The sequence below is a fragment of the Sinohyriopsis cumingii genome, chromosome 15, assembly GCF_028554795.1.
Source record: "Sinohyriopsis cumingii isolate HCF-2022 chromosome 15, ASM2855479v2, whole genome shotgun sequence".
NCBI lineage: Eukaryota > Metazoa > Mollusca > Bivalvia > Unionida > Unionidae > Sinohyriopsis > Sinohyriopsis cumingii.
In genome coordinates, this window is record NC_142975.1 from 26,811,292 (window position 1) to 26,836,052 (window position 24,761).

Sequence of the window (24,761 nt, forward strand, 5' to 3'; positions counted from 1 at the left end):
ACATACTATGACACAAAATACTGTTGTACTAGACTAAATTTAATACATACTATAACACAAAATACTAGGCTAAATATATTACATACTATAACACAAAATACTGTTGTACAAGACTAACTGTAATACATACTATGACACAAAATACTGTTGTACTATACTAAGTGTAATACATACTATGACACAAAATACAGTTGTACTAGACTAAATGTAATACATACCATAACACAAATACTGTTGTACTAGACTAAATGTAATACATACCTTAACACAAGTACTGTTGTACTAGACTAAATATAATACATACCATAAAACAAATACTGGTGTACTAGACTAAATATAATACATACTATAACACAAATACTGTTGTACTAGACTAAATATAATACATACTATAACACAAATACTGTTGTACTAGACTAAATATAATACATACCATAACACAAATACTGTTGAACTAGACTAAATGTAATACATACCATAACACAAGTACAGTTGTACTAGACTAAATGTAATACATACCATAACACAAGTACTGTTGTACTAGACTAAATGTAATACATACCATAACACAAATACTGTTGTACTAGACTAAATGTAATACATACCTTAACACAAGTACTGTTGTACTAGACTAAGTGTAATATATACTATGACACAAGTACTGTTGTACTAGACTAAATGTAATACATACCATAACACAAGTACTGTTGTACTAGACTAAATGTAATACATACCATAACACAAATACTGTTGTACTAGACTAAATGTAATACATACCATAACACAAATACTGTTGTACTAGACTAAATGTAATACATACCTTAACACAAGTACTGTTGTACTAGACTAAATATAATACATACCATAACACAAATACTGTTGTACTAGACTAAATGTAATACATACCTTAACACAAGTACTGTTGTACTAGACTAAATATAATACATACTATAAAACAAATACTGTTGTACTAGACTAAATATAATACATACCATAACACAAGTACTGTTGTACTAAACTAAATATAATACATACTATAATACAAATACTGTTGTACTAGACTAAATGTAATACATACCATAACACAAAATACTGTTGTACTAGACTAAGTGTAATACATACTATGACACAAAATACTGTTGTACTAAACTAACTATAATACATACTATAACACAAGTACTGTTGTACTAGACTAAATGTAATACATACCATAACACAAAATACTGTTGTACTAGACTAAGTGTAATATATACTATAAAACAAATACTGTTGTACTAGACTAAATATAATACATACTATGACACAAAATAATGTTGTACTAAACTAACTATATTACATACCATAACACAAAATACTGTTGTACTAGACTAAGTGTAATATATACTATAAAACAAATACTGTTGTACTAGACTAAATGTAATACATACTATAACACAAATACTGTTGTACTAGACTAAGTGTAATACATACCATAACACAAGTACAGTTGTACTAGACTAAATGTAATACATACCATAACACAAATACTGTTGTACTAGACTAAATATAATACATACTATAACACAAATACTGTTGTACTAGACTAAGTGTAATATATACTATAACACAAGTACTGTTGTACTAGACTAAATGTAATACATACCATAACACAAGTACTGTTGTACTAGACTAAATGTAATACATACCATAACACAAGTACAGTTGTACTAGACTAAATGTAATACATACCATAACACAAGTACTGTTGTACTAGACTAAATATAATACATACTATGACACAAAATACTGTTGTACTAAACTAACTATAATACATACTATAACACAAGTACTGTTGTACTAGACTAAATGTAATACATACCATAACACAAGTACTGTTGTACTAAACTAAATATAATACATACTATAATACAAATACTGTTGTACTAGACTAAATGTAATACATACCATAACACAAATACTGTTGTACTAGACTAAATGTAATACATACCATAACACAAATACTGTTGTACTAGACTAAATGTAATACATACCATAACACAAGTACTGTTGTACTAGACTAAATATAATACATACCATAACACAAGTACTGTTGTACTAGACTAAATATAATACATACCATAACACAAGTACTGTTGTACTAGACTAAATGTAATACATACCATAACACAAGTACTGTTGTACTAGACTAAATATAATACATACCATAACACAAGTACTGTTGTACTAGACTAAATATAATACATACCATAACACAAGTACTGTTGTACTAGACTAAATATAATACATACTATGACACAAAATACTGTTGTACTAAACTAACTATAATACATACTATAACACAAGTACTGTTGTACTAGACTAAATGTAATACATACCATAACACAAATACTGTTGTACTAGACTAAATGTAATACATACCATAACACAAGTACTGTTGTACTAAACTAAATATAATACATACCATAACACAAGTACTGTTGTACTAGACTAAATATAATACATACTATGACACAAAATACTGTTGTACTAAACTAACTATAATACATACTATAACACAAGTACTGTTGTACTAGACTAAATGTAATACATACCATAACACAAGTACAGTTGTACTAGACTAAATGTAATACATACCATAACACAAGTACTGTTGTACTAAACTAAATGCAATACATACCATAACACAAGTACAGTTGTACTAGACTAAATGTAATACATACCATAACACAAGTACTGTTGTACTAAACTAAATATAATACATACTATAATACAAATACTGTTGTACTAGACTAAATGTAATACATACCATAACACAAAATACTGTTGTACTAGACTAAATATAATACATACCATAACACAAGTACAGTTGTACTAGACTAAATGTAATACATACCATAACACAAATACTGTTGTACTAGACTAAATATAATACATACTATAACACAAATACTGTTGTACTAGACTAAATGTAATACATACCATAACACAAGTACTGTTGTACTAGACTAAATGTAATACATACCATAACACAAGTACAGTTGTACTAGACTAAATGTAATACATACCATAACACAAGTACTGTTGTACTAGACTAAATATAATACATACTATGACACAAAATACTGTTGTACTAAACTAACTATAATACATACCATAACACAAGTACTGTTGTACTAAACTAAATATAATACATACTATAATACAAATACTGTTGTACTAGACTAAATGTAATACATACCATAACACAAGTACAGTTGTACTAGACTAAATGTAATACATACCATAACACAAATACTGTTGTACTAGACTAAATGTAATACATACCATAACACAAGTACAGTTGTACTAGACTAAATGTAATACATACCATAACACAAGTACTGTTGTACTAGACTAAATGTAATACATACCATAACACAAGTACAGTTGTACTAGACTAAATGTAATACATACCATAACACAAATACTGTTGTACTAGACTAAATGTAATACATACCATAACACAAATACTGTTGTACTAGACTAAATGTAATACATACCATAACACAAAATACTGTTGTACTAGACTAAATGTAATACCTGCTATAACACAAGTACTGTTGTACTAGACTAACTATAATGCATACCATAACACAAATAATGTTGTACTAGACTAACTATAATACATACCATAACACAAAATACTGTTGTCCTAGACTAAATATAATACATACTATGACACAAAATACATACTATAATGCATTTGGTAGTTATGGACCTCTAACTACCGCATTACTGCTATATATTTGACTGGCATTTTCTTTATTTTTCTCTTACTCCAACACACACATGCACACAGTCTTCCTATACAAGCTTCATTTATAATAGTCAGCAGTTATGATCCCTAACCACCAGCTTATTACTGTGTGTTTGACTGATGTTTTGTTTATTCAATCCCACACCAAGATACATATATGCTCTTATATATTACTTTTGTGACTGTTGTCATTGACATTCATGCTGGCTTCACCATTAGGTTTTTGCATTTAGCCCAGTTACTCCGACACTGTTGCATCTACCGTTATTATCATAGAAGGTGCTGCTTGCTACGTGTAGATGGAAGTTGACCTTCTTGTCACTTTCACTGTCATTACTAATCATTTTGGAATATGCATTAATGAAGCTGGTAAGACATAGCATTCTGTAGAAGTCAATTTGTGTATTCTGATCGTCTTGTTCTATTTAACACTTATTGATGTCAAGATTTACATACTAGTGTCAGTGTAAAATGTAACACCAATGTACAGAAAAAAATGATATAACCAGGTATGAATCCCTGTTTTCATTGGCAGGTCATGGCCATTATTCAGAAGAAGCACACCCGTGTCTGTGCAGGGCACATCCGTCCCCTTGAGGACAATAACCCAAACATGGCTCTTTTCAGGCCTAATGACCACCGACTTCCCAGGATTTTGGTGCCCATGTCTGACTGCCCTCCAGGTATTCATTAAATCAACATATGTTAAGCAACCAAGAAACCTTACCCTGATTTTAGTAACTTTCTCAAAATTTCTTCTGAAACTAATAGTGTACATTATATTGCATATAATACATATTTTTCTGCCAATATTGAAAGTTGGTAGAGTTTATAATTACAAACAGTTATGGCAGAAACTAACATATCAGGAACACAACAGCAGTAAAAGTAGTAGGATTACTTACCTCATTTGGATTGATTAAGTTAATTTATCTGTTGACAGTTTTACAATAATATGCTAGCTGCATTAGAGCAATGGCCATCCTTGAGGGGTACATTTGAACACAGACTTGCCAGTGTATCATTTTCATAGGTAGTAAATATGGGTTCTTCTTGTAACTTCAAGTGCAATCTACACTGTTGGATGGAAGATTATCATATTTAGTGTGATATTTATTTTTTATATAAGTTACCAGATCCTAATACATTAGGAATACAAATCCAACCTTCGATAGGTAAAAGATGATAGAATGGTCTTTGGCTTGGTAAGAGCCATGATAGTAGAAAGGGGAGTCAGATAAAAGTGGGCATATTAGGGATTGGCACCATAAACCCTATAGTCACTGTTATTACTTCTACTCTTACTGGAATGCATGTTTTTCATGAAGGTCTTACAAGTTTCTCTTCCAGTGCCATTCTGCCACTGGAGCAAAATCTTTTAGTTTCCTTACTGAAGGGTGGTATACTCCACCTGTTTTCTACCTTTGTCATTCTCTTTTCACCTCTGATGAATATTTATCAAATTAATTGTTACCTTTGTGGCATAATAATTCAAATGGCATAATTTTAATTGCTTACATTGATCATGAATAGTTGCAAAACAATTCTTCTTGAGCTTTATAGAGTCACCAATAAAAATCCCTTTGTTCCTCTACTGTTTGGAAGTTAGTGCAATTTTATTAATTTTCCCAAACTGTTATGTTGGTTTAGCATCCTATGAAAAGGTAATTTACATGATGCTTGACTAATTTTCTTTGTTTTGCTGCCTCTAATTTCAGGTGAAGGAACATTGTGCAGGATTAAGTATTGCAATGCCAAGTGTTTCATGCTGGCAGAGGATAATCACACCACTTGCATTTATTGTACATGGTGCAGTTCTGTTTAAGCAGCATATATATACAATGAATGGAAAAATATATGAGTAATGATCTCTGCCAGTCATTTTCTGTGGGTCAGTGAATATTGAATAGAAACTCACACACCATTAGTATTGCTGCCACCAGTGCCTGTGTAGAGAGATTAATTTTGAGATGTCTTTGGAGGGAGAAGTTCTGTGATTTTCTGGCATAACCCCAAGGACCAGTTTTGATTTGATACAGAAACCAAACAAGACATGAGTATCCCCAGTACTGGGTACAGTGATCAATCCTGAGACTTTGTCCCAGGACTGCCCAGACAAAGCTGACATCTACCTATCATGGTGATATGTAGCTGATACTGGTTGTCAGCTTGGCCCCCAAAACTGTTCTGGATTAGCTCAGCTTCAGCACTAGCACAGCCTTGTGAGAGATCTTCAACTTCAGGGACTGGGTATAGTGATCTTTGCTCACAGAATACCAAGGCTTCACTATACAAACAGTGACTGGATCCATCATTATGTAGTTCCAAATGCTTGGCACTATACCCAGTATAATGTCACTGATTGAAAATGAACTAGTCCATCAGGACCCTGGTTCCATCATGGTCCAGCTAAAGTGATGATCCAATGTCAGATGGATGGTACCAGAACTATGATACTTTGGGTAATGACAATGGATGGGACCATTACCAATTCTAACTCCACTATGACCCAGCAATGGCCAATCCCAAATGCATGGTATTAGACACATGACACAGTTTGGGGAATGCCAATGGTTTGTACATCATTAGTCCCACATCCAAAGTGTCCTGGCACAACCTAGGGTGATGGCTCAGTCCCAGATAACAATACTGGACATGGGTAATGGAGCATGACTAAGAGGGAGACAATTAGACCTAGTACTAGTCTCAAGGAAGCATATTATGCTGGCACCAGACAGTTTCTCACTAATCTTCAGACCTGTCAAGACCTTGTACCAGAAAACAGTCACATCCTAGTCTTGGGCCCAAATACTTGATTTGGACCACAGATTCTGCACACAGTGAACCTAGAGATAACAGTATCTAAACACAGATAACCATGCCTTTTTTACCATCCCACAGCTAGTTTTGGCTACTCAGTCACCGTACACTGCTCATAGAGGGCTCTCCTTCCCCTCTTCTGTTCACAGTGAGTCATGGCAGTGAGTGCTGTCTTCCTTTTTGTTAATGTCCAGAGAATACTTCCACTTCTGCACATTTATCAATGTGTTTTCCCAACAACTTAAGCAGTCCAGCCTATGTTTAACCCAGCATGCAACATGACACACTTGCTGACCTTTCATCTTCAGTCCCAGCTGGCCAATGACTTTGTAGGCCTGGGAGATCCATACTTCCTCCACCTCCACACATACGAATCAGAAGCCCTTCTTCGATATGCATGAACTGCTTTGAAGTATTGTAATGATGATATCAAGGTTTTACATAGTTTTCAGTAATCTAAGCATAGCATCACGTGTTTTGTCAAGAATACTGCTGATGGAATGGATTATCACCTAGGCTTAAGCCCGTTCTGCTTCATTTGAGGTGGTATGCAGGGAGAATTATTTGAAAAGAACTTTAGTGCTAAACTCTGAACTTTTGTCTTCTAATAATAATAATAATAATAATGCTTTATTTATAGAGGGTGAGTCATTAGTCAAGGACTATTCTCCCATGAGGCCCTCTTAAGGAGAGTATAAAAATGCACATTACACTGTATATAAAGAGAGCAATACATGTAATTACTGTTTATTTTAACATGTTTAGTATTAAGATACTAAATTCCATTATCTATTAGAAACACGTAGATGCTCATGATATCTCTTCTTAAATACTCTAATATTTTCAGCAGATTTTACATGTATTGGAAGCTTGTTCCACATAACTGTACCAGAGTATTGGAAGCTCTTTTTAAATTTCTGTGTTCTTGGTTTTGGTTCTAGAAGGTTTCCATGTGATATTGATCTCAACTGGTATTGGGTTGCAAAAGGCTTGAAGGCTTGAATAAGTATTGAAAATACTCTGTTTCAGTTCCATGTAGACATTTATATACAAGAACTGCCTTGATCTATCCTGTAACATACTGTGAACCATTTAAGTTCTGTAAACAATGCATTAATACTGGCCACCATGTATAGCCTATCTTTTGCTAAAAAAATGGAGTTAAACCCTACAACAACAACAACAACAAAAGCTTTTGAAGGATGATCAATAGATGCATCAAAAATCATGTGTGCTGCTTGTTTCTGAAGTTTATAAATCCTGTCAAGCTCAGATTTAGCACAGTTTCCCCATACATTTGAACAATAATCCATTGTTGGAAGAATATATAACTTGTAGTATAGATTTTGAGTTTCCATAGGTAAATATTTCTTGATTCTGCTGAGTAGACTAATTTTGGATGACAGTGTTTTTACAAAGCTTATCAATATGGTCATCACAAAATAAATTATTATCTATGGACACACCTACAAGCTTTTCATATTTGACATTTTCTAACGGATGATTATTTATTGCAAGAGATGGTTCTGGGTTCCCTGGCTTGTGTAGCTTTTGTGATGTCCCCTAAAATCATGCATTTTGTTTTACCGTCATTATTTGCCATTCTATTTTGTTGTGCCCAGTTTTGATCTCTAATAAGGTCTGAGTTTAATCTCATTTGGATAACTTCAATATCAGAACTAGATGTATACAGGGTTGCATCATCTGCAGACAAATCTGTATTTGTGGATTTATTATTTAATGGTAGATCGTTGATATAGATAAGGAAGAGGAGAGGGCCTAAAACTAAGCCTTGAGGGACTCCTGAATGAAAAGTGCAAGTTTGAGAGCTAATATAGCCAATGCTTACTTGTTCAGACCTTTGGTTTAGGTATGATCTAAACCAGTTTAAAGAAGGATTGTCAACCCTGTAACAGTTCAATTTTTGCAGCAGAATTTCATGATCATCAAGATCAAAAACTTTCTTGAAGTCAAGGAAAACAATCCCAGTCATACATCTATAATCCATTTCCTTCAGCCAAAGGTCAATTAATTTGGTAAGTTCTGTTTGGCATGAGTGATACTTTCTAAATCCTGATTGTGCTTTATGAAATAGAGAGTATGTTCCAAAATATTTATAGACCTGAATCACTACATGCTTTTCAAATAATTTTGACAATACTGATTGAATTGATATTGGTCTGTAATTCCCTGGATCGTCCTTTTCCCCTTTCTTAAAGATAGGTGTAACCTTTGCACATTTCAATGTTTCTGGAAAAGTACCACTCATTATACTTAAGTTTATGATTTGTGTTAATGACTTTGTTATTACCGGTGCAGCAATTTTAAGAATTCCTGGACAAATACCATCCAATCCATAGGATTTATTAATATTCACCTTAATTAGCATATCAAAAACATCAGCTTCACTAACATTAGCTTTTGAAAAATAATTATCATCAGGAATTTTAGCTCTCCCTGAACTAGAATAGTCTCATTGCTTATACCTTTCTATGAGCCCCTCAGATTCCAAGAATCTTGCAGAAAGTGAGGGAATTAGAGTACTGACTTGCCCTGATTGCTCCCCTCAGGTAGGAAAAGTCATAGATTACTGACCTTTTGATCCTAGCTGCAGAGATTCCAAGGAGAATCTTACATATTCTTCTCAGACAACCATGCATGCATCCATCTAAACTTGGAGATACCAAATCAGTATGCATGACTCACATCAAGCAAGCCCTCAGAAAGAAACCATTCTCAGAGCAAATGGTGGAGAGAATCACAGTGATATCAGTAATACAAGTGAAATCATTCAAGTCCACCAAAAGCCTAAGTACCACAGATGGCTCCTTGTCTTCTCTAGCTAGTTGAAGAGAGAAAACTAGTACCCATCCCACTCAAGGGCTACCTACCATTCTATGATTTTGGACTTGTCCATGCATCATGGAAGAGAAGACAGAGGCCAAACAATGGTCTCTCAAACCTTCTGGTCATCTTCAATTTCTCCAGATCAAAAGGAGAATCTTATATACTCTTCTCAGACAGCCATGCATGCAGACTTTCCATCTAAACTTGAAGATAACAAATCAGCATGCATGACTTACATCAAGCAAACCCTCAAAAAAAAAGCCTATTCTCAGAGCAAGTGGTGGACAGAATGACTTGAGCTAGAATGCCAACTTCTCAGACTTTACAAAGTCAAGTGAAGTGTGATGCAAATAAAATCATACAAACCTGCCGAAAGTCCCAATGCTGCAGATGGCTCCTTGTCTTCTCTAGCTAGTTGAAGAGAGAAAACTAGAACCCATGCCCCTCAAGGGCTACCATTCTATGATTTTGGACTTGTTCATGCATCATGGAAGAGAAAACAGTGGCCTAACAATGGTCTCTCAAACCTTCCAGTCAGCTTCAATTTTCTCCAAATCACATTGGTCTAACATGCAATATACCATGGATCCTGATACGGTTTAACAAGACAGAATCGGAATCTATTTCAGCAACTGACATCTCATTCAAGACATGTTTTATAGTTTCCCTGCAAATGGCAGATAGAATCAACAAGCTTCATGCTTTTTTGGTTGACCCAAACTATCTAAAGTTCTGTCAAGATGGTTAAATTTTCCTTATGATGATCCCAACCTTTGTTACCAAGAACAGGATCTCATTCATTGGCAATCAATCTTACATCTAAAAACTACATTCTTCTATGGACCCTTCATCTCTCTGGCATCTACAGAGTCATGGCTGGGCTCTGAAGCAGTACCTCAAATGCACTGATAAAGGCAGAAGAGGGATTATCATCTTTGATACATTGGGTTATATGCTCATCAGATAAGGTACTAACTTGAAATTTTTATACGAGTTTTAGATGATGAGGTAAGGTTGGTCAGCATAATCTTGCCTCTTTAATCCAAAATGGTTGTTGGAGGTCAGAGTCAACCATTCAAGTTTCTACCTCAGAGACCTCTCATTTGAAGATGAAATGTTTCTTCCAAAAATAAGTTTATAACATGCCCCAGTTTCATCCCATTAGAGCTTGCACTTCTACTCTAATAGTAACTGATGACTCTAGGGGTTTTCATCAGGAATTTTAGCCATGTATCCAATGAGAGGTCACTTATCTAACTTCTTTTTTAGGCAAGAAGAAAACAATTTAGTGTTTCTAATGAAGCCACAGTGGGTTCTAATGTCTTTTTTAGTTTGGGAGGGATTTGTTTGTCATGTACTGAATATATTCATACATATTATGATTGGATAAATATAATAGAAAAAATATATTTTACCTTTGAAAATTGCTTTTACATTCATTTGTCATGAATGTAAAAGCAAAGGTTGAGAGCAAAGGTTTCAAATCACGATTACAGCAAAAGGGTAGAGTGCAGGAATTTAAAAGGTGCCTATATTTGTGGTGGCTTTCTCTTACTCATTGATTATTTAGCAATTGGTAACTTATTCCTTTTATTAAACAGATTTCATGAGGAGACCCAATGTTCATGCCAACACACTGTATATAGCGCGAATAACTGATTGGCCAGAAAGCTCTGTGAAAGCATTGGGTAAGTTCATGTCTACATGCATCACTGACAACAAAATATCATTCTCACATCTTAGAGATACAGAATATTCTTTTGTAGTTTATAGCATGGCCCTGCATCCAGCATGCATTACATGTTGTGTGTCTTTTGTAGTTTATAGCATGGCCCTGCATCCAGCATGCATTACATGTTGTGTGTCTTTTGTAGTTTATAGCATGGCCCTGCATCCAGCATACATTATATGTTGTGTGTCTTTTGTAGTTTATAACATGGCCCTGCATCCAGCATGCATTACATGTTGTGTGTCTTTTGTAGTTTATAGCATGGCCCTGCATCCAGCATGCATTATATGTTGTGTGTCTTTTGTAGTTTATAACATGGCCCTGCATCCAGCATGCATTACATGTTGTGTGTCTTTTGTAGTTTATAGCATGGCCCTGCATCCAGCATGCATTACATGTTGTGTGTCTTTTGTAGTTTATAGCATGTCCCTGCATCCAGCATGCATTATATGTTGTGTGTCTTTTGTAGTTTATAGCATGTCCCTGCATCCAGCATGCATAACATGTTGTGTGTCTTTTGTAGTTTATAGCATGACCCTGCATCTGGCATGCATTATATGTTGTGTATCATTTGGTGAGTTTATATCATGTCCCTGCATCCAGCATGTTTTTTATGCTGTGTATCATTTGGTGAGTTTATAGCATATCCATGCATCCAGCATACATTACATGTTGTGAATCAATTGGTGGGTTTATAACATGTCCCTGCATCCAGCATGCATTATATGTTGTGTATCATTTGGTGAGTTTATAGGATGTCCCTGCATCCAGCATGCATTATATGTTGTGTGTCATTTGGTGAATTTATAGCATGTCCTTGCATCCAATATGCATTATATGTTGAGTGTCATTTGGTGAATTTATAGCATGTCCTTGCATCCAATATGCATTATATGTTGTATATCATTTGGTGAGTTTATAGCATATCCATGTATCTAGTATGCATTTTATGTTGTATGTCATTTGATGAGTTTATAGCATGTCCCGGCATCCAATATGCATTATATGTTGTGTATCATTTGGTATGTTTATAACATGTCCCTGCATCCAGCATGCATTACATGTTGTGTGTCATTTGGTGAGTTTATAGCATGTCCCTGCATCCAGTATGCATTATATGTTGAGTGTCATTTGGTGAATTTATAGCATGTCCTTGCATCCAGTATGCATTATATGTTGTATATCATTTGGTGAGTTTATAGCATATCCATGTATCTAGTATGCACTTTATGTTGTGTGTCATTTGGTGAGTTTATAACATGTCCCGGCATCCAGTATGCATTATATGTTGTGTATCATTTGATATGTTTATAACATGTCCCTGCATCCAGCATGCATTACATGTTGTGTGTCACTTGGTGAGTTTATAGCATGTCCCTGCATCCAACATGCATTAAATGTTGTGTGTCATTTGGTGAGTTTATAACATGTTCCTGCATCCAGCATGTATTATATGTTGTGTATCATTTGATGAGTTTATAGTATGTCCAATCGTCCAACACGCATTATATGTTGTATGTCATTTGGTGAGTTTATAGCATGTCCCTGCATCCAATATGCATTATATGTTGTGTGTCATTTGGTGGGTTTATAACATGTCCCTGCATCCAGCATTCATTATGTGTTGTGTATCATTTGGTGAGTTTTTATCATGTCCCTGCATCCAGCATGCATTATATGTTGTGTATCATTTGGTGAGTTTATAGGATGTCCCTGCATCCAGTATGCATTATATGTTGTGTATCATTTGGTGAGTTTATAGCATATCCATGCATCCAATATGCATTATATGTTGTGTGTCATTTGGTGGGTTTATAACATGTCCCTGCATCCAGCATGCATTATATGTTGTGTATCATTTGGTGAGTTTATAGGATGTCCCTGCATCCAGTATGCATTATATGTTGTGTATCATTTGGTGAGTTTATAGCTTATCCATGCATCCAATATGCATTATATGTTGTGTGTCATTTGGTGGGTTTATAACATGTCCCTGCATCCAGCATGCATTATATGTTGTGTCATTTGGTGAGTTTATGGCATGTCCCTGCATCCAGTATGCAGCATATGTTGTGTGTCATTTGGTGAGTTATGACATGTCCCTGCATCCAGCATGCATTACATGTTGTATATCATTTGGTGAGTTTATAGCATATCCATGTATCCAGTATGCATTATATGTTGTGTGTCTTTTGGTGAGTTTATAACATGTCCCTGCATCCAGCATGCATTATATGTTGTGTGTCATTTGATGAGTTTATAGCATGTCCCTGCATCCAGTATGCGTGATATGTTGTGTATCATTTGGTATGTTTATAACATGTCCCTGCATCCAGCATGCATTATATGCTGTGTGTCATTTGGTGAGTTTATGACAGGTCCCTTCATCCAACATGCATTATATGTTGTGTGTCATTTGGTGAGTTGATAACATGTCCCTGCATCCAGTATTCATTATATATTGTGTGTCATTTGGTGAGTTTATAGCATGTCCCTGCATCCAACATGCATTATATGTTGTGTATCATTTGGTGAGTTTATAGCATATCCATGCATCCAATATGCATTATATGTTGTGTGTCATATGGTGGGTTTATGACATGTCCCTGCATCCAGCATGCATTATATGTTGTGTATCATTTGGTGAATTTATAACATGTCCCTCATGCAGCACGCATTATATGCTGTGTCATTTGGTGAATTTAGAACATGTCCCTGCATCCAACATGCATTATATGTTGTGTGTCATTTGGTGAGTTTATAACACGTCCTTGCATCTAGCATGCACTATATGTTGTGTGTCAAATTGGTGAGTTTATAACATGTCCCTGCATCCAACATTCATTATATGTTGTGTTTCATTTGGTGAGTTTATAGCATGTCCCTGCATCTAGCATGTATTATATGTTATGTGTCATTTGGTGAATTTATAGCATGTCCAATCGTCCAACATGCATTGTATGTTGTGTGTCATTTGTTGAGTTGATAACATGTCCCTGCATCCAGCATTCATTATATGTTGTGTGTCATTTGGTGAGTTTATATCATGTCCCTGCATCCAGCATGCATTATATGTTGTGTGGCATTTGGTGAGTTTATAACATATCCCTGCATCTAGCATGCATTATATGTTATGTGTCATTTGGTGAATTTATAGCATGTCCAATCGTCCAACATGCATTGTATGTTGTGTGTCATTTGTTGAGTTGATAACATGTCCCTGCATCCAGCATTCGTTATATGTTGTGTGTCATTTGGTGAGTTTATAGCATGTCCCTGCATCCAGCATGCATTATATGTTGTGTGTCAATTGGTGAGTTTATAGCATATCAATGTATCCAGCATGCATTATATGCTGTGTCATTTGGTGAATTTAGAACATGTCCCTGCATCCAGCATGCATTATACATGTATGTTGTGTGTCATTTGGTGAGTTTATAGCATGTCCCTGCATCCAACATGCATTTTATGTTGTGTGTCATTTGTTGAGTTGATAACATGCTCCTGCATCCAGCATTCATTATATGTTGTATGTCATTTGGTGAGTTTATAGCATGTCCCTGCATCCAGCATGCATTAAATGTGTTTCATCTGGTGAGTTCATAACATGTCCCTCATCCAGCAAAAGCCATTGGACTATTATCAACCAAGTTTGCAATGAAGACTCTTCAAGTCTATACAAAACTATGCCCACCTGTGATCAAAATAAATATAGAAAACTGACTTCTCATAAATATTCAGTAGAATTCTACCAAATTGGACAGAAAGGGTATCAGGCACACAAAAAATGCTGATCTATCTTCAGATATGGCCAACATTAATAGCAACACAACTTAGACCAAATTTAACTAAAAGCATCCTTGTATGTTGTTAAGTTGGTACAAATGCTGTGATCTAGTGTTGTTGCTAAAAATAGAAAAACAGTGCAATAATATGTTTTGAGACTATTCACTATTATTGTTGTTAACATTAGACAAAAAGCATCCAGGTTTGTAACACTTTCAAATGCATATTATGGATTGATTATGCCTGTCCATCTGTCTGTCAGTCTGGCATAAACCTGTCCATCTGTCTGTCTGTCTGGCATAAATCCTTATATTAGGGTTTGCATTTAGGTCATTCTTTTCTTCACATACATTACCCAGTCATAATACCTTAGGAGAATGACTACTACCTCACAAATCCAGCCCTCCCAGATTGAAACTTTAGCTAAGAATCTAAGCATTATCTGTCCACCTAGATGGCAGTTAGAGTGATCTACTCTTGACACCAAGATTGCTGCCATATCTCGTGAATTTGTCAGTTGCTACTCCTGCTCATGCCAAGTACAACACTTACTACAGACAAAGAGTCCTTGCAAAATCCATACAAGCAGCTTAGAAGTTTTCTACCTTAAAGTAAGTTGGACAAGTTTCATTTTCAAAGAGAAGTATACTATAAACTTTTCAACTTTTCTGGGTGTTTTTATTGTTGATGAGAATGTTTCTAACTTTTCACTGTTATCACTTTGCCATATTCACAAGTTACCTGCATGGGTCATGATGCCATCCGCTCACATGGCAATAACCATATTAATAAGTGCAGGTCTGGTGCATGATATAGAGAATTCATTCAATAATGCAGTACAATGTTTGCTGCTTAGTGTCCACTTCATAGTTATATATATATATATATATATATATATATATATATATATATATATATATATATATATATATGTGTGTGACTCTTTACTTTAAGAAGAAACCAATTATATACTTGCCCAATCATAATACACATGTGCCTTCTCAGCCTCCCCATGCTTATATCCATATAGAGAGCATGACTTCCACTCCAACAGTAAATGACAATTTCACAGAATGTGGTGCCAACCCAAGTATCAAGGTTAGATCACTTTATCTAACCTCCACCTAGATGGGCAGATAACTTTTAGCTTCAGGCTGGATTTGCAAGGTAGTAGTAGTTCTCCTGAGGCATTATGATGGCATAAGTTTTATTGAAGTAACCTATTTTGTTATACAAAGTTAGTTTCTGAGACTGCTCCCAATTTGACCCAGACACAGCAGTCTTAAGACTTTCTGGCAGACAGACAGTAACCTGAATCTATCCACAGGATGGAAACAATTAATCTTCATGGTGGACTCAGTAGAGTTGTATTGACTCATTGTCCCCTGATGATTACTTTCATGTTCAACTGAAAAAGACTTAGAAAACACAATTCACCTGGGCTACTTTTGAATAAATCCAAACACAACTGTTTCTGTGAGATTTTTATTTAGACTTATGATAAGCTGTAAAAACAACATTTTCATTTGCCTACCTAATGTGAAGAAGGGTGATAATTGGGCTTTTTTGCATATTGGCCTCAGATTTTCTGCTCATGTGCCCCATTTTACTCCTGAACTCAAACTTACCTTACTGTTTGCAAAGTTTCACTTATATGTGTGCAGTTTGGACCACAGTCTGCTTTAGATCCAAGGCCAAAAGGTCTAAAATCTGGACACACACATTGGTTCCTAAACTGGTAATTTTTAGCCTTAAAAAGTTGTCTGAAAGTCTATGTTTATTGATTTGTTTGGTATCATTGTAGAACTACATTCTTCTCCTTTTCTGTAAGTCCACCCACGTTGGTGTCTCATAAATGATATTAATGTTATAGAGCTCCCAGTATGGTATACCCTCATGATGTGTAAGTGTGGTTACAGAGATCCCATGTAGGGTACATCCTTGTGACGTATAAGTAGGGTTATAGAGATCCTAAATAGAGTAGTACACCCTCATGATATGTAAGTGGGGTTGTAGAGCTCCCAAGTAGGGTACACCCTTGCAATGTGTAAGTAGGGTTATAGAACTGCCATGTAGGGTACATCCTTGTGATGTATAAGTGTGGTTAATAAGCTCCCAGTAGGGTACATCCTTGTGATGTATAAGTGTTGTTAATGAGCTCCCAGTAGGGTACATCCTTGTGATGTATAAGTGTTGTTAATGAGCTCCCAGTAGGGTACATCCTTGTAATGTATAAGTGTGGTTAATGAGCTCCCAGTAGGGTACATCCTGGTGATGTATAAGTGTGGTTAATAAGCTCCCAGTAGGGTACATCCTGGTGATGTATAAGTGTGGTTAATGAGCTCCCAGTAGGGTACATCCTGGTGATGTATAAGTGTGGCTAATGAGCTCCCAGTAGGGTACATCTTTGTGATGTATAAGTGTGGTTAATGAGCTCCCAGTAGGGTACATCCTGGTGATGTATAAGTTTGGTTAATAAGCTTCCAGTAGGGTACATCCTGGTGATGTATAAGTGTGGTTAATGAGCTCCCAGTAGGGTACATCCTGGTGATGTATAAGTGTGGTTAATAAGCTCCCAGTAGGGTACATCCTGGTGATGTATAAGTGTGGTTAATGAGCTCCCAGTAGGGTACATCCTGGTGATGTATAAGTTTGGTTAATAAGCTTCCAGTAGGGTACATCCTGGTGATGTATAAGTGTGGATAATGAGCTCCCAGTAGGGTACATCTTTGTGATGTATAAGTGTGGTTAATGAGCTCCCAGTAGGGTACATCCTTGTGATGTATAAGTATGGTTAATGAGCTCCCAGTAGGGTACATCCTGGTGATGTATAAGTGTGGTTAATGAGATCCCAGTAGGGTACATCCTTGTGATGTATAAGTATGGTTAATGAGCTCCCAGTAGGGTACATCTTTGTGATGTATAAGTGTGGTTAATGAGCTCCCAGTAGGGTACATCCTGGTGATGTATAAGTGTGGTTAATGAGCTCCCAGTAGGGTACATCCTGGTGATGTATAAGTGTGATTAATGAGCTCCCAGTAGGGTACATCCTGGTGATGTATAAGTGTGGATAATGAGCTCCCAGTAGGGTACATCTTTGTGATGTATAAGTGTGGTTAATGAGCTCCCAGTAGGGTACATCCTTGTGATGTATAAGTATGGTTAATGAGCTCCCAGTAGGGTACATCCTGGTGATGTATAAGTGTGGTTAATGAGCTCCCAGTAGGGTACATTCTTGTGATGTATAAGTATGGTTAATGAGCTCCCAGTAGGGTACATCTTTGTGATGTATAAGTGTGGTTAATGAGCTCCCAGTAGGGTACATCCTTGTGATGTATAAGTATGGTTAATGAGCTCCCAGTAGGGTACATCCTGGTGATGTATAAGTGTGGTTAATGAGATCCCAGTAGGGTACATCCTTGTGATGTATAAGTATGGTTAATGAGCTCCCAGTAGGGTACATCTTTGTGATGTATAAGTGTGGTTAATGAGCTCCCAGTAGGGTACATCCTGGTGATGTATAAGTGTGGTTAATGAGCTCCCAGTAGGGTACATCCTGGTGATGTATAAGTGTGATTAATGAGCTCCCAGTAGGGTACATCCTGGTGATGTATAAGTGTGGTTAATAAGCTCCCAGTAGGGTACATCCTGGTGATGTATAAGTGTGGTTAATGAGCTGCCAGTAGGGTACATCCTGGTGATGTATAAGTGTGATTAATGAGCTCCCAGTAGGGTACATCTTTGTGATGTATAAGTGTGGTTAATGAGCTCCCAGTAGGGTACATCCTGGTGATGTATAAGTGTGATTAATGAGCTCCCAGTAGGGTACATCTTTGTGGTGTATAAGTGTGGTTAATGAGCTCCCAGTAGGGTACATCCTGGTGATGTATAAGTGTGATTAATGAGCTCCCAGTAGGGTATATCCTTGTGATGTATAAGTGTGGTTAATGAGCTCCCAGTAGGGTACATCCTGGTGATGTATAAGTGTGATTAATGAGCTCCCAGTAGGGTACATCTTTGTGATGTATAAGTGTGGTTAATGAGCTCCCAGTAGGGTACATCCTGGTGATGTATAAGTGTGGTTAATAAGCTCCCAGTAGGGTACATCCTTGTGATGTATAAGTGTGGTTAATGAGCTCCCAGTATGCTCCCCTAGTAGGGTTCCATCCTTGTGATGTATAGTGTGGTTAAATGGCCTCGCCAGTAGGGTACATCCTGGTTATAGATGCTCCCAGTAGGGTACATCCTTGTGATGTATAAGTGTGGTTAAGAGTGTAGGGTACATCCTTGTGAGAGTATAAGTGTGATTAATGATGCTCCCCAGTAGTAGGGTACATCCTGGTGATGTATAAGTGTGGTTAATGAGCTCCCAGTAGGGTACATCCTGGTGATGTATAAGTATGGTTAATGAGCTTCCAGTAGGGTACATCCTTGTGATGTATAAGTGTGGTTAATAAGCTCCCAGTAGGGTACATCCTGGTGATGTATAAGTGTGGTTAATAAGCTCCCAGTAGGGTACATCCTTGTGATGTATAAGTGTGGTTAATGAGCTCCCAGTAGGGTACATCCTTGTGATGTATAAGTGTGGTTATGGAGCTTCCAGTTAGGGTACATCCTGGTGATGTATAAGTATGGTTAATGAGCTCCCAGTAGGGTACATCCTTGTGATGTATAAGTGTGGTTAATGAGCTCCCAGTAGGGTACATCCTGGTGATGTATAAGTGTGGTTAATGAGCTCCCAGTAGGGTACATCCTGGTGATGTATAAGTGTGGTTAATGAGCTCCCAGTAGGGTACATCCTGGTGATGTATAAGTGTGGTTAATGAGCTCCCAGTAGGGTGCATCCTTGTGATGTATAAGTGTGGTTAATGAGCTCCCAGTAGGGTACATCCTTGTGATGTATAAGTATGGTTAATGAGCTCCCAGTAGGGTACATCCTGGTGATGTATAAGTGTGGTTAATGAGCTCCCAGTAGGGTACATCCTTGTGATGTATAAGTGTGGTTAATAAGCTCCAGTAGGGTAAATCCTGGTGATGTATAAGTGTGGTTAATGAGCTCCCAGTAGGGTACATCCTTGTGATGTACAAGTGTGGTTAATGAGCTCCCAGTAGGGTACATCCTTGTGATGTATAAGTGTGGTTAATAAGCTCCAGTAGGGTAAATCCTGGTGATGTATAAGTGTGGTTAATGAGCTCCCAGTAGGGTACATCCTGGTGATGTATAAGTGTAGTTAATAAGCTCCCAGTAGGGTACATCCTTGTGATGTATAAGTGTGGTTAATAAGCTCCCAGTAGGGTACATCCTGGTGATGTATAAGTGTGGTTAATGAGCTCCCAGTAGGGTACAGCCTGGTGATGTATAAGTGTGGTTAATAAGCTTCCAGTAGGGTACATCCTTGTGATGTATAAGTGTGGTTAATGAGCTCCCAGTAGGGTACATCCTGGTGATGTATAAGTGTGGTTAATGAGCTCCCAGTAGGGTACATCCTGGTGATGTATAAGTGTGGTTAATGAGCTCCCAGTAGGGTACATCCTGGTGATGTATAAGTGTGGTTAATAAGCTTCCAGTAGGGTACATCCTTGTGATGTATAAGTGTGGTTAATGAGCTCCCAGTAGGGTACATCCTGGTGATGTATAAGTGTGGTTAATGAGCTCCCAGTAGGGTACATCCTGGTGATGTATAAGTGTGGTTAATAAGCTCCCAGTAGGGTACATCCTTGTGATGTATAAGTGTGGTTAATAGGTTCCCAGTAGGGTACATCTTTGTGATGTATAAGTGTGGTTAATGAGCTCCCAGTAGGGTACATCCTGGTGATGTATAAGTGTGGTTAATGAGCTTCCAGTAGGGTACATCCTTGTGATGTATAAGTGTGGTTAATGAGCTCCCAGTAGGGTACATCCTTGTAATGTATAAGTTTGGTTAATGAGCTCCCAGTAGGGTACATCCTTGTGATGTATAAGTGTGGTTAATAAGCTCCCAGTAGGGTACATCCTGGTGATGTATAAGTGTGGTTAATGAGCTCCCAGTAGGGTACATCCTGGTGATGTATAAGTGTGGTTAATAAGCTCCCAGTAGGGTACATCCTGGTGATGTATAAGTGTGGTTATGGAGCTTCCAGTTAGGGTACATGCTCATCATGTGTAAGTGGGGTTAATGAGTCAACATTCCAGCATGGACTCTTAAAGGACATCCTTCACTCTAAGGAGAATTCAGTCTGACCCTATGGAAATAGGATTATGTGACAATGTTAATCCCCTATTTGTTAAGATCAACAGCATTGAGGACTGCCACAAATATAATCCAGACGATGATCTGCTGAATGATGCTAAAAATGATTGTATAAGGAGAATATAAAAGACAACATATTAGTGAGAAACGACCGGTAAAATGAGACAATAGTGAGAAACGACTGGTAAAATGAGATAATGTGCATATTTTAGTATAATCTAAAAATGGAAATTTGTTCAATTGTTGTAATTTAACACAACTCAAAGTTTTAACCTAGAAGTCAATTTTAACACCAGGTCATAATGTTAGGTGACCTGCTCCAAATGATATATTTTATGATTTTATAGATAACCTGCTTAATATTGAGAAGCCAGTGAATACAAATCCATCTGGACAGGAGACAGCAATGCCACAAAGAAGCATTAGGTCAAAAATGCAAATAAATTACCAACCTTTGTAAAACTGGGACAGTACAAAAAAGTGATTGTAAAAGACTATTGCATAACAATGCTAAAAAGACACTGGCTGGAATCCAACACTTTGGCATTTCTTGATGATATGGCACTAAGGAGCAAGATGTTCATATTAACAAACTTACAGGACTGTATGGCTAAACACCTCATTTTGATGGCAAAATTGGAGAAGTCTCACCAAGTTTACTAATGTTTACAATGGAGAAAGAAAAAAAACAGCTTGCATATATCATTAATGTTGTGTCCCATTTTTTTAATGCTGCACTGCTGCACTGAACAATCAAGAGATTGAGCATTTGGTTGCCCATGCGAATTCCACCATAACAAGTTTCATTGAAGAGATTGAGCTTGGCTGCCCATGCAAATGCCACCATAATAAGTCTCACTGAAGAGATTGAGCAGTTGGTTGCCCATGCAAATGCCACCATAATAAGTCTCACTGAAGAGATTGAGCAGTTGGTTGCCCATGCAAATGCCACCATAATAAGTCTCACTGAAGAGATTGAGCAGTTGGTTACCCATGCAAATGCCACCATAATAAATCTCACTGAAGAGATTTAGCAGTTGGTTGCCCATGAAAATGCCACCATAATAAGTCTCAATGAAGAAGATATGTTTGAGGGGTTCTGATGGGAATTTGTCCAATGCTTGACCTCACTGTGTTGTAGTTCTGCCTGTTACACAGTTGGAACTATATTCTGAGATGCATTATCAGAGTGAAGAACAATGACAACCACAATTTGGAGTAGGCCTTCAAGTTGGTGGTTAAAATATTAATAAGCTAAACTTTGCTAGGATTAACTTTCCTGTGAAGGTTAGTGATGCTGAGATTTGAACAACAAAATCCAACAATTTGAAATTAGTTACATTGCTTAGAAATAAGTTCTGTACCAGATATGTATCAGTGAGGAACTGCTGAACACAAGGCAACATTTGGTAACATTTTTTGATTAAGAACCTAAGCCATCTGGTATGACATCAGAAAAAACAATTAGGAAAAGTATGTCTGCCACCTGTGCCTACAAGTCTTCAGCCAGGCATTCCTTGGAAGTACACAGAAAATACTGCTGCAGTATAGGTCCAAAAGTCCCAGTGTGTGTCCTTACCGGAGATATGCAAAAACATCCTTGCCTTTCAAAATCAACACCTCAAGACCAATGTGCTTCTACTGGTAGACCTGCCTGAGACATTCTCTCACACCTCATTAAAAAGCTATGGCCTCAACCTGGCCCATTACTAAGGTAGACTCAGAAAATGCAGGGATGAAAAATCACAGGTACCAGGCACAAGCTGCTGACAGACATAAAAAATAGCTATGGTCTCAACTGGGCCCTAGCAGTTGGTTGCCCATGCAAATGCCACCATAAAAAGTCTCACTGAAGAGATTGAGCAGAAAAAGCATGGATGACCTATGAAAAATCACAGGTACCAGGCAAAAGCTGCTGACAACATGCTGCAACTCAATGAGAATGACAACATTGGCAATATCTCATTAGTGAGGTGGTCTCATGCAAAAACAAACACCTAAATGTGCCCAAACTATGACAGTGAAATCCAACAAGCTGGTTATCTGCCTCAAAACCAACAACCGTTATAGCTATGTCATGATGAACAGCCTACCAACTCAATCAAACCTCCCACACTCAAACAGTTTGCACTTGTACAGATGACTCACCAAAGAGCTTCATGGTGCACAATGTTTGTTGGTTCCTGAGACCATCAGCATTTCAGAGGATAGACTCAGTTATTAGTAGCATATATTGGTGAGCAAACTTGGCAATAATTTCATGGAAGCACAAAGCTAGTCCTCATTACTGAAACCTTCAGCTCTACAACAGTCGGAACTACATGTCAGCAAGTTTTACCATTGGATGGAATTAAATAATAGCACATGGATGGCACCATACATACAGCTGACCACCATCCATTTGTCTGTCTGTCCATCTGTCTGTAACTGGTTTGATTTCTGCATAATTTTAGTTGCCAAGGTCAACAGATACCAGATTTTTCTGGATGGCTTCTTTTGAGGTATTCCATTTATTTTAGGTGCAAAAGTTCAAAGGTTATGTTTACTGCCTGAAAGAATAAACATAAGTTCTGCATAATGACTCAAGTTCTCCAACATCAGCAGTTACTAAACTTTGTGGAGAGCATGCTTTTAATATAAAAAGAATCTGATTATTGCAGGCTCAAAATGTTGAATGTTAAGGTCACCTTGAATGAAGAAGACAAATGGTTTCTACACAATAACTAATAACTTGGGTTCTACATCATCAACAGTTATCTAACTTTGTGGATGGCTTGCAGTTGGTGTAAACACAATACATATTGATTTTGGAGTTAAAAGTTGAAAGGACAAGGTCAATGACAAAAATGGTTTCAATGCAATCACATTAGTTCTGTACAAAATATCTTAACCAGACATTGTGGATGGCTTGCACATAGGGTAAGGAAGAAGGCTGGTGGTCAAAAGGTAAATGGTGAATGTCACTGACTAGAACAAGAAAATGGTTCATTAAAGACAGCCAAAACTATGTTGACAGCTTGCACATAGGGTAAGGAAGAAGCCTCCTAATTTTGGGGTCAAAAGGTCTAAAGTCGAGATCACTCTGATTGAAAGAAGAAAAATAATTTGTGTGCAAACAAGTGCAAAATGGACTATTGAAAATGAGGTAAGCATATGATATGCAATTCATTGTACAATTGTTAAAATTTGTATATATATATATATATATATATATATATATATATATATATATATATATATATATATATATATTTATATATATATATTGTGAGGGGTATTCCATAAGCACTCTCATACTAACAAATCTTGTGTGAATTGAGCATCTTCTGGGACAAAGCTTCTGTTTATAATGAATGAGTAACTCAGGTATCAGTTGATTTAAAGTAGTAAACAGTATTGGTACATATATGGACTCAACTAATACACAGTTAATATAAAATTATTTTGTATACCAGCAAAGAATCACAATAGGAATGTCACAAATTATGGAGGAGGGGTTTTGAGTGATTCATTATGCACTGATTTGATGTTAGTCACAGACTATTCAAAACAA

The 24,761-nt window shown here is 36.7% G+C and overlaps 1 protein-coding gene across 1 annotated transcript in view; it reads left to right on the forward strand.

Annotated features, from left to right (window-relative positions):
• LOC149781449 (DIS3-like exonuclease 2) overlaps positions 1-24,761 on the forward strand; it is a 183,971-nt gene that overhangs the window by 39,975 nt on the left and 119,235 nt on the right. Inside the window, exons 10-11 of the mRNA XM_089935531.1 lie at positions 4,332-4,479; positions 11,065-11,155. Coding sequence (XP_089791657.1) covers positions 4,332-4,479; positions 11,065-11,155 — 239 coding nt within the window. The remainder of the gene's footprint in view (positions 1-4,331; positions 4,480-11,064; positions 11,156-24,761) is intronic.